The sequence below is a fragment of the Falco rusticolus genome, chromosome 12 (assembly GCF_015220075.1).
Source record: "Falco rusticolus isolate bFalRus1 chromosome 12, bFalRus1.pri, whole genome shotgun sequence".
In the NCBI taxonomy this organism is placed as follows: domain Eukaryota; kingdom Metazoa; phylum Chordata; class Aves; order Falconiformes; family Falconidae; genus Falco; species Falco rusticolus.
In genome coordinates, this window is record NC_051198.1 from 22,476,229 (window position 1) to 22,490,938 (window position 14,710).

General features: G+C 40.7%; 1 protein-coding gene across 10 annotated transcripts in view; it reads left to right on the plus strand.

The window, feature by feature from the left end:
- The window catches only part of RPS6KC1 (ribosomal protein S6 kinase C1), a 91,227-nt gene that overhangs the window by 16,701 nt on the left and 59,816 nt on the right, over window positions 1-14,710 (plus strand). For 9 of the 10 annotated variants that reach the window (XR_005106936.1, XR_005106937.1, XR_005106938.1 and 6 more), the window contains exons 4-7: window positions 1,258-1,373; window positions 3,395-3,488; window positions 7,803-7,862; window positions 8,665-9,027. Coding sequence is in view for 6 of the 10 variants with exons in the window: in XM_037405138.1 (XP_037261035.1) it covers window positions 1,258-1,373; window positions 3,395-3,488; window positions 7,803-7,862; window positions 8,665-9,027 (633 nt within the window). In the remaining 4 variants the exon portion in view is untranslated. Of the gene's footprint in view, window positions 1-1,257; window positions 1,374-3,394; window positions 3,489-7,802; window positions 7,863-8,664; window positions 9,028-13,561; window positions 13,646-14,710 lie in introns of those variants that run through there. The other variant, XM_037405142.1, reaches the window with a different exon arrangement.

A 14,710-nucleotide genomic window follows, 5' to 3' on the forward strand; every position in this document is an offset into this window, starting at 1 on the left:
TTTATTTTCTTTTTTCTGGTACCACATGGGCAGGAGCTATTTACTTGAAGAATTTCTGGAAAGAATCCTGCTTTGATACTTCTTTTCTGGGATTATTTTTTTGCTTGCTCTAAGTATAAATGAATTTTGCTTCTATGTTCAATGTTTCTTTTGTCCTCTTCAAAGGTTAATGCCACAGAGCTGTCACAGGTGGTTCTTATTTTTCTGGTCATGCTGTTATAGCAATACTGTTTCTTGAACTTGTCTTCCCAGTCCTCTTTTTCCCTCTGTATAGCTATTCCAGTATCTGTTCTGTTCTCCTCCAATTATTACTGTTAACCTCTGCCCTTTTCCTTTTGTAAACTTGTAACTATTTCAACAACAAAGTGATGTTGATATGAAAAGCTAAAATAAGTTGTGTGCAATTGTGAAGAATGTGAATTTAAGGTAGCAATCCAAGGGTTTTCTCCTGAGAAGCAAATCTCTTCAGGTGAACTGTGGGATTGTTTTTTAAATGTGTTTTTTCTAATTGGAATGTCTTGAGTGTTGGGTAGGGAAAAGGGAAGGATCATACGTTTTAGTAAATGAGCTGTTTCCCAGCTCTGCTTACCTCTTGAATCCAGGAGGAGATGAGACCCTGTCTACATGGAGCTACATCAGAGGAAAGCTTCAGTGCCTCGTAGCAGGGCTTCACCATGTCCCCTACACTTTGTCTCCTCAATAAATGGCACCTTGGAATTGATGATCTGTTTGGGGGCTTTTAGCAATACTTCATTTACTATCCACTCATATTGTGCGTTGTTCTTGAGAATATGTGAAGATTGCTCAGCTCCTTACAGGATTTGGGCCGTAACCAAGGCTGACACTGACTGGCATATTGTCAAATTGTGCATGTATCATTTATTGTTAGATAACACTGGACGTCCGTTAGTGTCTCTTGGCTAATCAAGAGTGTTGCCTCACATATTCTTACGATGAGAGGGTGAAGGATTCTTGTTGTAGCTGCCAGCTTTCATCATCCGAGTGGATTGCAGAAGACGGGACTCTAGGGACAATTGAGAATAGGAAGTTTGAAGACTTGGTATGTTCTTCCTGAAGCATTGGAACGACTTTTATAGACTCAGGGCATTGTCTTCAGAAGGTGCTTTTGTCTTGGGTTTGTGTGTTTTGTGTGGTGGTTGGTTTTTTTTTTTTTTTTTTTTTGTGTGTGTGGTAGTTATTATTGCAAAATAAATGTGTAGTTATTTCTAAAACTGTCAATCTGTGTGTCTGTTCCAGGGCGATTTGATGAAACTGTGATTGAAGAAAGAAGGCAATGTGCTGAAGATCTGCTGCAGTTTTCTGCCAATATCCCTGCTCTGTATAACAGCAAACAGCTTGAAGAGTTTTTTAAGGTTTGTTAGTATTTGCATAAGTATCTGCTTCTTACTGATATGAATAAAGTATAGTGCTGATTCTGCTTTACTTACTAAACTGCGGAGTGACAGTGAGCTGATCTGACATACTTTGTGAAGTGACTGGGAGTTTTCCATTCACTCTAGAAATGGGGCTTTTAAAAAAACCCTATGCCACACCTGTACAAAGTGGAAAGTTTTACAGGAACTTCAGGTGAAGGGATTTGGATTTTTTGTTTATTGAACAGTGAGCAAAACCTGTGATACTAAATCCAGGTGTTCAGTGGGGAAGTTATTAAAATACTGTCACTGTTTGTGTTTTATGTAGATGTTTGTGGTTTAAATGAAAGGAAGGAAGACTGTATAGACTGTTCTCTTATGGCCTTTTACGGATTCAGGTTCATGACAACAAATTTGGCATATAACTAGTAAAAACATGCTGCTTGTGCAGTGTTGTAAGAACCATTCTCTAAAACGTATTTTAGGACAATATGTTGATCCAAACTTCCTCTTTATTACATCTGAAGCAGTTTGTTTTCAGTAGTTCCTTCAAACCTTTTTGTTTTCAGTAGCTTAGTCTAACATTCTGCAAACACATAAGTATAAATTTACATGTAAACATGATAGCAACTCATCTGGCTGAGATGGGACTTAAGTGTATTAATTGTTACGTATATTTAAATGATACATATGCAAAAGCAAAATTGCAGCGAAGCTTAAAAATCTTCACTTGTTTTCATGATGTAGTTATTGCAGACTTATTTACTTAAAATAACTTTCTTTAAGGTTTGGTGGCAATGATAAATGGGAGATGGAGTTAGAATATTTTGCTTTTCAGTTTATTTGCATTTGCACTCTTTCAGTTCTTTGGAAATACTCCTGTGGTTTTGGGTATTTGTTTAGAGCTTTCTTCCCTTCCTTAACAAAGGTATTAATTGTAGCCTTCTAATGGACCTTTTCTGGCTTTGCATGGGAATGAATAAAACTGGAAAGACATTAATTTTTGTAAGAGCAGGTATGTCTACAAGGGGAGTTATGCAGGTTTAATAACTTAGGCTCATTTGTTAGCTGATGTTGTGCCATGTTTTCCTGCAAGAAAGCCCTAGGTTTCGATCAGTCACCGTCTTGTCCTGGGTCTTTTAGCTTCGCTCGTGGGTGGTTTTGTTCTGTTTCAGGTTTTTGTGAAAATACCCATGGGGAGATGGACTTGGACAATGAAGTTGTAGAAACAAGTGAAGGGAGTGCTGTATCTGTATACTATATACTCCAGCAAAATGGGCTGGGTGGTGCGAAAAGCAGGTTAGCTGGGCTAGTTCAAGGGAGATTACTAGTGCCCATTTGTAACACTGCCTTGGAAATGGTGCAGTTCTTATTAAAGTTGCATGGAAAATGTGCATCTGAGATGCAAATCAGAAATTTAAAAGAAACATTTAGGTGATTTCTAGTACAATTAATTGCTTCTGTTGTTATTTCACTTACCTTTGATTTCTTTCAGGCTTGGGAGGGAATAATGTCCTCCTTATATGCTGGGATGGCCTTGTCTTCCCTGTTTGTTCAGTCTTGACTATGACTGAACTCAAGGTAGTGGGTCATGGTGGGGACACTAGTCTGATGGGCAAACAGGCGTGCGGGAGGGATCTGCTGATCTTGGGAACACCACTGAAGGGCCCTGAAGAGCACAGACTGCATGTGCTGCAGGAGAGCAGGAGCATCTCTGTTCTCTCCCTGCTAAACCCTGGGGTCTACAGGCAAACCTGCTGCAGCCTGTATGGTTCAGGGCTCTGAAGCTGCAGTGGGTAACTGTTTAGATACCTGGACAGTCTGTGGCACCCAGACAAGACATGGCCTAATCAAAAGCCCTTGTTTATTTTGCAGGCTTATATAGTTTAATTAAATGCATTAACTCTAAAGTAATGGAGCATTCACTGGTTAGAAAATTGAATTTTGACTCTCACTTCTATACAGTGAGACTTTCCATTGTGCACGTTGGCTAAATAATTCCTTTCCCTCTTTATTTTCAGGGTGGAGAGGTGCATGATGGGTCCGAATTGATTGGTCCTGTTGAACCTCTGTCTGACTCTCTGACTGACAACCTGTCTGACTGCAGCTCTGAAGGTTTGCTTGCTTTTCTCATGTAACCTTATAGCGTGATCTGTTTTAAAGCAGCACGTTAACGACAAGAGCCATGTTTGTAGGAGCACTGACATCCAGTCTCTGTTTGCTTGGTATGACAGAAATGCCGGAGCTGGGATTAAGAAAAGAGAAGTTGAGCTCAGCAGAGCTCTGTCTGTACTGCTGGAAGTTTGCTTCTAAGAGGAAGTTTTCTGGGTGTTTTAGTCCATTCTGGAAGTCCTAGTGCTCTGTTGCTCAAAGAGAACTGCTTTTGATGCTAACTGAACTAAACCCTCTGGTTTAAATGTACATGATCCTGCCTGCTTCCAAAAGGTTGGGCGAACAGTGTGGCGATGGTCACTACTAATCATGACCCAAGTCTTAAGCTGTAAAAATTTGCAGACATTAAAACAGTTTTCAGATTGATCAATAAATACAAGAATGAGTGTCTGAATTTGCCTGCAGCATGAAAAATAGGTCTAAGATTTGAACTCCTCCATTCATCTCAGAGGGTTCTCATTCAGCTGTTCAGGCTCTGGGTGTCACCATGCTTTCAGTGCTTAGTAAAATCCAGAAGATAGTTGGTATCTTATTTTAAAATGGAGTGAACATACGGGCATGGTGAATGTTAAAGCCTACTGCAGGGGTTGGGGAGATAAGCAAGTTGTTTAAGTCTCTTAAAAAATGCTGGCAGTTTTTGTTTACTGAGAAAGTCTCCCTATTCTTTAAAGTCTGAGAGGTTGTGTGTTTAGAGCCAGTGCGTGCTATGTTCAATTGAAGGCTGGAAATACCTTCCTTAATTTGCTAATGTTTTCTGGTTGTGCTATGGCAATGGAAGGTGTGTCCCTTTTCCTATGGTTGCATTTCCTTAGCACAGTGTAAAGATGTACATGCTGGCTTGGATGCCACATGTAAAGTAATCTTAGTGGCACTTCACTTGCACTAAATAATAGTATAAGTGTAAGGTAGGGTCAGTCAGCCCAAATATATACTGTGCTAGGGCTTCTTGCCTGCCTCTGGAGGCTGAGCTAGCTAGCTTAAACCATGCAGTCTTTTAGATACTTACGTATTTCTGAGGTATGCTTGGATCCTTGTGACTTCTAAGAAATTCTTTTCCAGCCCTTCAGATTTTCCTTTGGAACTGTTTTACGCTCATGTGTAAATACACATTACTATACAAATACTTACTAAGCTTATTTGAGAGTGTGGTTTTTTTTTCTTAACTACTTAATTTCCTCTGGTCTTACTGGCATAGAATTTGCTTTGGTGAAACTCTGCTTGAATAAGAGTTGTGTTTTCTAATAGTGGTTGGTTGGTTTGTTTATTTTTTGCTTGAGGATGTGTAACTTGCCATTGTGATCTCTCTGTGTCAATAACTTTGTGCTTAGTTGCATAATATGTTCTACGTGGGCAGGGAGTTTTGCATTTTGTTTTGTAGTATCTTCTGTGATGTTAATGAACTAATTGCCTCCACAATATTTCATTCTGTGAAGGGAAGGTTATAGAGCTGTTTAAATACAGAGGGTAGTTGTTATAAATAGTAGTAACTAGCTTTAAAAGGGCACTATTTCTGTGAAATTTAACGCTCCTGATTCTAACAATGCACTCACTTTACACCGTGCCTTATAAAAGGAAAAAGTGCTTCTAAAAATGCTTAATATGAACGTTTCTATTCCCTATTCACAAGGGACTAATTCTTAGAAGAAAAACACTTCCTTTATGTGAGATAAAATATTGAAAGGAAAAAATGCTGTAAAGTAGAAAAATTCTTTGATATCCTTCTGAATCGGCTGGAGCGCTTTTCAGGGGATACTTGCAACAACAGAGCACAGGATTTCCAGATGCCGAATGTGACTTTTGTGGAGTTATATTTTCTAAAAACCTATGTGTCTTCCAGCTCATATTTTCTTACGTTTGAAATTAAATTTTGGGGGAGGAGGGAGACTAGGAACAGAAAGAAACATCTGTCTTTAAGGCCTCTAGATGGCAGTGGCAATACTCGGCTCTGAGTCCTCTCTCCCTGCCTTTCCGCAGGGCATCCTGCCTGCATCTAATTTTCCCCAGTCTGATTATCATAGTCAACTGTGACTAGTTCACTGTGTCAGTTTTTGTGAGCATGAAAGGGCCTCCACATGGGCACTGGTCCTTCAAGCTGTTGTACTGAGAAGTGTCAATCCTTAACAGGTGCTGGTGTTTGCTTATAAGGGTTGGTTGTGTTTTCTCACTTTTATCTGTTCCTTTCAGACAAAGTTCATCTTGCAGAATGTCTGCACATTAATGGTAGAAGATACAAACTGATGGTAGTAGAAATGTTTTTGTACCAAAATAAGCGATAGGTGTCTTGCTTGTAAAAGCAGTTTGGCAGTTAAGGCTTTCACAGAAACCGGCTTTTCAAGAGGCCAGGTTATCCAGGTTTTCCACCAATTTTTGGAAACTGCATTTATTCCTCATATAACTGGTGAAATTGTGCAAGACGGAGACAAGTATAGGAATTCATGTTCAACTTCAGCATTGTCATACTCATCTCATATTCCTGACAGTCACTCTGTCTTTCCTCTCTGGGTAAATGGGATAATGTTCAAATGTCCAATTTCCTCTCCAAAAGTCTTTCTATACCAGTTGCCAAATTCTAGAGGAATTCACTGGGAACCTATTTTTTTTTCATTCTTTTTTTCTTCCCTCCTCATGTTTTACCATGTTTACGTTATCTTCCCAGAAATAAGCATATACAGTTCAGACTCTTCCTGCCCCTTGGGCTGACTGGAACCCCCATGACTATGGTTGTGTGGTGCCAGACCTGGGCTCTAAACCTGACCTTAAGCAAAGTTTATTAGCTCAGGCTCTGTGCCATGCTAGCTGTGTTCATACAGCTTCTGGTAAAGTTGGCTGCAAAAGAAGATCAAATGCGGTTTTGTTTGGAGTGTAGGAGAACTTGGGTCTGTCTGAAATATGCAGTGTGGGTGCATTCTAATTCATCTAATCTGAGTGTCCAGCACACCCCTGTCACAGCTTTTCCATTCATTCTGTCTGCACCCTTTGTCATCAGTCAGCTCTGCTTCCACCTATACATTCCTTAGTTAGCAGTTTCTCTTCACTGAACCAAGTAACTGGACTCCTAAATGTTATTTTATTTCATAAATTCTCAGTCCTCCACACCCAAACTTGACATTGCTGTCCCTAAATTAGACAGGCGAATGGCCCATTATTAATACGGTAATTAACGAATATTCTGTCTTCCTCCAACTGTTCTGTTGTGAGGTTGCCTTCTTTCTTGCAGGACTGCACAGGCACTTTTCTTCTCTGCATGGCCACTTTATTTTTATGTCCCTCTGAAAAGATCAGGAGCATTGTCTTCTGTGCACCCTCACCTCTTCTCAAGTAGTCTTGTGTCACCAAGTATCACTGTCGCTTGCTTTTCAGACAAAGAGTGGCTGGTAATGTGTTCTCCTTCATGCCTTTTTCCTCTCACTAGCTTTTAGAAAAGCAGTATTTCTATAGTGCCTTCCTGCTTCTCTTCCATAAATTGTGAACTCCCTCTGACTCCAGAATTGCAAAATCAAAAAGAAAGTTTGAGTTACCTTTGAGTCAGGTCCTTGCAGCTGCCTCATACTTTTTGAAGATGTCTGAATGCTTTATCTGATAATATGGAAAACTCTTGACTGTCAATAATACAGAAAAAAACAGACACCAGGTTTTAGCTCAGAAATTGCTTTCTCTGTGTGTACAAACAGCTAAATGTCTTGACCTTGTTGCCTGTTTTATTGCCTCAGTGGGTACATGTGCCAAGGTGATAAAACAAACTGCTACTTGATATCCAGGTGGCACTGCCAAATTTGTGGCTTGCTCCATATGTCTCATGCAGGGTACTAGTCTGGAATGACATTTTTGAGACTGAAATCTGGCCTGTTATCTTCACCCTGCCCCCCCCCTTCCCCCCCCCCCCCCCCTTTTTAGTGTGTATGTCCCTGTTTTAAGTCTCCTTAAAATCATTAGAGCAGTGAGAAATAGGGATTAAAGTGCTGCTGCTATTGAAATGAGGTGGAGTGCTGAAGTTTGAATTAGTCCCCCCCAAGCAAGCACTTGTGTTTTGTTTTTTAACCTCAGAGGCAGTGAGTAATAGCAAATCTAATACCACTGCCACAATTCTAATGGCGTGTTACCAAATGGATATCTCTGATAGCCTGACAAAGAGCAGTTTCATATTATGTACTTTTACCTGTAGTAGCGTCATGCCCTTTCATTTTGATGGCAAGTGAACATCTAATCTGTTGTACAAAGGGATGTCAGAAACATTTTTGTCATTCTTGTCCTTTTCAGTTCGGAAGGATTTAAGTGGGCTTGATGATGTGACACTTACGAGCCAGTCGGAATGCGGAGGTGAGATCTAGAAGTTGTTTCCGTTACATCTGTGGAATTTAAATTATTAGGAAATGATAATTATGAGTGAATGCTTTTTGTGGATGCTAGTCTTTACAGAATGAAATGGTGTAGGTGTAAAATACCTTTATTGCCATTTATTTCCAAATAACCCTGCTAAGTTGCCATGGTTTAGTTACTGAAAGTCAGCTTGCAATAAATATATATACTTTTACCTTATGGTGATTGTAAAATAGAATGCGTTATCTCGAATTTTAGTTAAAGTGTAAGCTAATTCATTTTACCACGCGTTAGCACAGGAAGAAGACTACACATGGTAGATGTTAGTGCTGCATGTTGCAGTGTTAATCCAAGCTCCTAATTTACTGGTTTTGGAATGCTTCATTTTACTGATTTAAAACAGTATGTTGGGATTTCTTGCAACAGTAATTCAGATTCTACTGATTGACTTTTCTAATAGCACTCACACAGAAAGGGTTAGTTTTGTAATTTCCTGGAGCACAATGGTGAGCAGTCTTTGAAAGTTTAGGTTGGGTGTTAGGTGGTGGTCTCTTCATTCCCAGTATTAAAATGAAGACCAATTGCTCTGTGTAGCTGGTATCTTAATTTTAAAAACCATGTTTCTATAGGTACTAAAAAATAATTTTAAAGACAGCTTTACATGCAGGGAGTTGCTGTGCACAATCTTGGGAAGCTGCATAAGTGAGAAGACAGCTAAAATCTTTGGATGAAGTAAAGAATTTTGGAGGTAATGTATATGAGGAATCTAGAGTAATGGATGTCTTTCTGACTATACTTCCAGGCTTCTCCAGTGACAGTGACCTGATCTCTCTGACAGTTGATGTAGACTCTCTTGCTGAGTTAGATGATGGAATGGCATCCAACCAAAGTTCTCCCAGCAGAGCTGTTGGCCTTTGCCTTACTTCTGAACCCCCAGTACAAAGCACACTGGCACCTGAGCAGGAGTGGAACAAACCCGAAGGAGAGAGGGAAAGCCATAGTTTGTTTACTGGAAGCTTAAAACCCAAGCCTGGCAAACAAGATTACTTGGAGAAAGCAGGCGAGTTGATAAAACTGGCCTTGAAGAAAGAGGAGGAAGAAGATTATGAAACTGCTTTCAGCTTTTATAGAAAGGGGGTTGATCTGCTTCTGGAAGGTGTTCAAGGTATGGATCTTCCCATTAGGTTTGCCTTACCTTTGGTTATATGTATTTGTTTATGGGGTTTCCTTGGTTAACATCAGCTTACTCAGGTATACGAATTGCACAATGATGTGTGCCTGGCTTTCATGTGCTTGATAGGTGCTGTGCATATGAAAAAGAGAGAGAGAGAAAAAAATTTTTCTGAGACTGAATGATAATTTAGGGTCTCATTTTCCAAGTGCCAAATCTCCTCTTTTAAATTTGCGGCACAACCTTTAACTTGCAGGTAAGCAGCAAAGTGCTCCATTTCTGCCTCCTCCTTTTTTATTACCTAGGCATTAATTAATATGTGGCACTTGCAGCACTGTTGAAACATTATTTAATTTACATGGTTAAGTGAGGATTAATTATCCCCATTTTACGCATGGGGAGAGGCAGACTCAGGTTAACTTCCCAATCACAACAGGATTAGAACTATTCTTGGCTCACAGCCTTTTGCTTCTTCCACTAAACTGTTCTTTTCTGGCTAAAGGATGCATACAAACTTGCATGCCTACACTGCTACAGAACAGGATTATTTTTTTTTCAAAAGACTTCTGTGTGTCAATGTATGTCTACAAAAGCTGTTGTTAACTGACCAGATGCACCTACATACAAATTTCTGTGGAGTCTCCTTGCACCTTGTCAGTCAGGGAACAATTTTTTCCTCTTCCATCTCTAGCTCTTGAGGATCAAGAGTGATAACCTCATGTATTTGCATTTTGTCTAACAATGGCTTAAAACTATAAAGGACAGGAAAAGATTTGTTCTTTCCTGGAGTGAATTCAGGGTCTGTGTATTGTGCTTCTGTCACACACAGATCAAATGAGTAAGATTAGAATTGTGGCTTTGTTTGACGGTGTACAGCACAGATGCATTATGCTGTTCCAGATCAGAACTTCAATGCTAATGTACCAAAGCACACACAAACAGGAGCCTTTGCTGCATTTCGGTATAATGCATGTCATGATGTCCCTCTGAACAGTTCTAGGAGTAGAAGTTATTTGCTGAACTGCTTTAACAGGGCCTGGCAAAAAATAATGGACAGGTTACTGATGAAAGCTAGAGGTATGGGCCAAGGTACGTGCATAGTCTTTGCTTGAAGGGTCTTATACTTTTTTGGCAAGGGTAAGTCCACCTCTTTCAAGTCCCAGTGATGTCAGTAGGGTTGCTGCTTTGCTGCCTGTTGTGGCTTTTCAAATAGCATCCTATCTTTCCTTAAAGCCCATGTTGTCAAAATGCTTTTCATTCCTGATGATAAATGTGCTGGCAGTCCTTCTGTTGGAGAGCCTAGCTGTTCTTTCTTTGCTAATACACTTCTTCCTAGATGGGTGTGCCATTCAGTTAAGGTCTTCTGAAGAATATCCTGTTTTGTCATAACCGCTGCTGTCTTCATGCCATGATGCAAGGCTGCCATGATGCAGTTTTAAACTGACAGTTCAAGTTTCTGAACCTTATTAAGCAGTTTTAAACTGTTAGGGCATGAACACAAGTCAGGCTATTGCACATCGGTTAAGCTGTGGTAAGTATGCATGCATGCTCGGGTTGTGGCAGCGGTTAAATATGTTGGCTTTGAATCCACAGTAATTCTTATGGTAATATGTTTACCTTAAAGTTGTGGAAGGCTTTTCTTTCATGTGTTGTGGGTGACTTGCTCAACTGATGCACGCTCACTTGTTAAACTAGAGTGGGTTGAGCTTTTTACTTGCATTTGCTAACATTTCCTCCAAGGACTTTTGCTTCTTTCCTGTTGGCAAGCTACTCATCTGGCTACCTCAGATGACTGCTAATCCTTTTCTCTCACCCACTGGTGTCCATGCTTTTCAGGCAAGGAAAAAATTCAGTCTTAGGAAAGTATGATATTCTGCCCTGTTTCCCTGATGCCTCTTAGATAGTACAGTGGGGGTTGTTAATAAATTTGTAGTGGTGGTACCTCTGTGTGTGCGCGTGCAGGTGGAGGTGTTTCTGATGGCTGAAGAGGTGTGTAGTCAGCACCTGCAACTTCCATGCAGTCTCTTATATTGCATCTGTACAGCACAGGAGAGGGAATAATGGGAATGAGTTGCTTTTTAGCTGGCATGTTTTCCCTTGGGAACATAAATATACACAGGCTAGTTCCTAGCAGTCAGCTCTTCTTTCTCCTTTCTCTCTGTTAGCCTGCATGGCTGGGAAGGTGGAAAGCAAATGAATGTTCCTTTTCTGCTGGGCGTTTATACTAGATTTGGCTAGGTGCAGCTGATTTTGTGTCCTGTTCTCTTCAGAGCTTCTGCAGGCTGGCAGGGAGACACTTTGGTGCCCTCTTTATAGTGACAGGGCTAATTAAAATGCCTTCCTAAAACACATGCCTTCTCAGGATCAATGAGGAACGTAACACCCCCCACTCCCAACCCCACCCGCACCCCCCCAAATAACTCTGTAATGCACTTTTTGATGTAGCTACTTTGTGAAGGTGGTATGTTTGGCATTGGTATGTGACTATTCACTGTATGTTGCAATGAAAAAAACCCAAACCCTTAACCTAGTCACTTCAGCTATTTAAACACCCCTGGTTATGTATTTTACATGGATAATAATGAGCTCCCTTCAAAGATAAGGATGGTGCAATTGTTACAAAATGCCTCTGGTCTTCTGTCATTGCTTATTTTCAGTCTATTTTGCATAATTAAACTTTGGTAATATCTGGAAGTGAAGCACAGTGTTCATATATACTTACACACGTGTAAATGACGTTACCTTTCAGTGTACAGCCATTGCAGAATGTGTGGCCTCTAGAGTGGAGTGGAAGTGGCTTTTGCATGTAAAATGGCAATACACATTTTTGCCACGTGGTGGCACCAAGAAAATAGAAATTGACACCTAAAAATTGGACTCGGGAAATGTAACCAGTACCCGGAGGGAGGGGAAACCAAACATCATCCCTCCTCTGTGTTAGAAACTTTTCTCAGAATTACCTCGGAAGTGTGAAGCCACTAAGCTGGTTAGATGTATCTGAAATGTAAGGGTGTCTCTGTTGCCAGCCGCTCCTTCAGGCTTGGTACAAGATCTCCTTACTACTTAAGGCTGCCTTGTCAAAGTGCTGTACCAGTAAGTTTATTACTGCAATTTATAGGCTTGTGTTTAGTTTGAAGTAGCTGGCTTCCGTGAAGGTGGTTGGAACACACTTGAGCCTGTTATGTTCCTGATGACTTTCCATCTCTGAGCTGATGGCACTAATGCTAGACGAGGCAGATGTTGCCTATGATTACACCAAAGAAATGTCTATCTTGACTTTGTTTCCAGCTGTGTGTGCATGCTCTCAGAAGTATGGTGCTGTTAATTATACTGTGCAAGGTGCATATGTGTTTTGCTCTGCTAGTATCTTGCAGACTTTTAGTATTAAATCTTTTAATGTCCTATTCATAATCCTGACAAAAGGCCTAATACACACATAACTTGGGGAATGAACGCTGTACGCCCCCTGAGAGGCTAGTGTATACCTTGGACTCTGGGCATCTGCTTTTTATAAATCTTGGGCCTATTTCTGCTCCATACGTGCACTTAATATTAAACACATTTGTCAGTGGGAAGGATAACAAATTCTTGGACGGGCGGTAGAGCCCTTGGACTGCCACCGAACTACCTGTAACTCTTGTACCTCCCTGTTTCACTTATACCAGAGCTCCCTCGCATGCAGTGAGAGGGAATAGCTGCCATAATTTCTTTCTTCTCTGAATATGTACTGATTCTGCTGCCCCTCTCCTGTTTTCTGGCATTGCTGTGTGCAGGATTTTGAGGCTTTTGGGAGGCAGGTATGTAAGGGTTGTGTAGGATGGTTAAACAATTCTTCAGGAGCTGATACCATCTGAAATCTGAATCTGCCTTTTGGAGCATATTAAGTATACCAATGGATAGAAACTTTGGCTCACATCTGTAGCTGTTCCTTTGTTTTGCTAGCATGTCAGAGCACTTTGAGGTCAATGTGTTGCTTCAGGCTTAGTGATGGAAAAAAATGCACTAATCGATAGCAAGCCACCAACTTCTAGGCTGGAAGTTAACTGTTTTATGTGAAGTAGTGCTTTCCCTAACTTTGGCCTAAGGTGTAGTTTATGTTAGGAAAGAATAGATCAGGAGGGTGAAATTATGGAAAGAGTTTTTTGTAGTAAAGGAGGGAGTTTTGTCTGTATAAGCTGCACCTCTTTTTCCAACTCCAGCCATTCTCAAGTTATATCCATTATGGGATGGGCTGTCTGAGCTGTGAACAGAGTTAACACGATTGCTTATTGCTGGATTTCAGTAACTTCAGACACATGATGAAGCAAGAACACTTCACAATACAGTGAGTCTAATTTATGTAGAACAGATCCTGTACTTTTCTATGTGGTTTAGAAAGCAAACATGTTCGTTGCTGGTATGTTACCTACAAGGCTCCATGTCACATTAACATCTGAAGGGAGGTGATCCATTTACTCTGTTAGAGATTTGGGGTGTTTTCACATGTGTAACAGCTGTGGCTGAGCACAATGGCTATTTGTTTTAGGGGGCTGGTTCAGCTAGGCAGCATGGACCTTGTTGCATGAAGTATATGGTGCCTCTTAAGTCACAGCAGCCGCGAACTGTTTTCCAGGTATGTATCTGTGTTTTACACTGGGTATCTACAACTTCTAGATAAGCTGCTGGTGTGTCTTTGAAAGCAGGCTGTGAATGTCAGTTTTGCACTGCTTCGTGCTATTTTAATGATTATCCAGTAAACAGAGCTGGAACAAAAATTACACAAATTACTGGAACCTTGCTAAAATGACTTTGACTTTTAACCCAGAAATGCATATACAATGAAATGCTGGGAATACTTTGGAGAACTAGATGATATTTTTGGATATACTGAAAACAAACCAACTTGTGTCTAATTACTGGGATTATGATGGGCTATGATTTGAACTTGTGGTGGAGCCAGGGATGCAAACAGGAGCATGCTTGACAGAATGCCAAGAAGACAGTACTTTATGAAAAAGGGAACAGTCATGGCTATTCCATGAGTGCATTTCTGGCTTGCAGAGTGAAAAGCATCTTTGCTTGTTCATTGAATGGCACACAAGAAATGTGAATATAAACTTCTGTTATAATACAGTAGCTATTTTAAATTCCTTTCACTTGGTAAGTCCTCTGAGTAGTGTTTCTTACGGAGAGTAACAATCTCTTAGGCGGTTTCTGAGCTACCCAGCAGCTGTGCCTGGTTGGAGCAACAGACCTGTTTTCTGAGAAGATGCATTGAGGTGTGAGCTGATGTCTGCAGGGAAACCCTTAGAGTTGTGATGGGCCCCACAGGGAAAGGTTAATGACAGGGTGACTGATGGAACTGTAATTCTCCCCTCTGCCCTGATCTCAGACCTCTGTGCTCCTATAGTGTATCGTCACTTGCCTTATTAGCTGTTGTACGTTTACACTTCCACTGAGGCTGTGGAAGTGTAAAGACAAAAATTTCCTGCCCCAATTCCTTCCGAAGGAGCTGAAAACTGTCTCTGTTTCCTGCTGTTGGACTGTGATGGTGTTGTAGGACTGTTTGGGTTGGGCTTTCTAAGCAGCCATACAGAGTGCTCCCTCTCTCATAGTGCTTCACACAACCTTGGAATCACAGCTGCTGTTTCAGAAGGCTAGATGTTTGGACAGGACTTGTCTGTAGACAAGCAGCTAG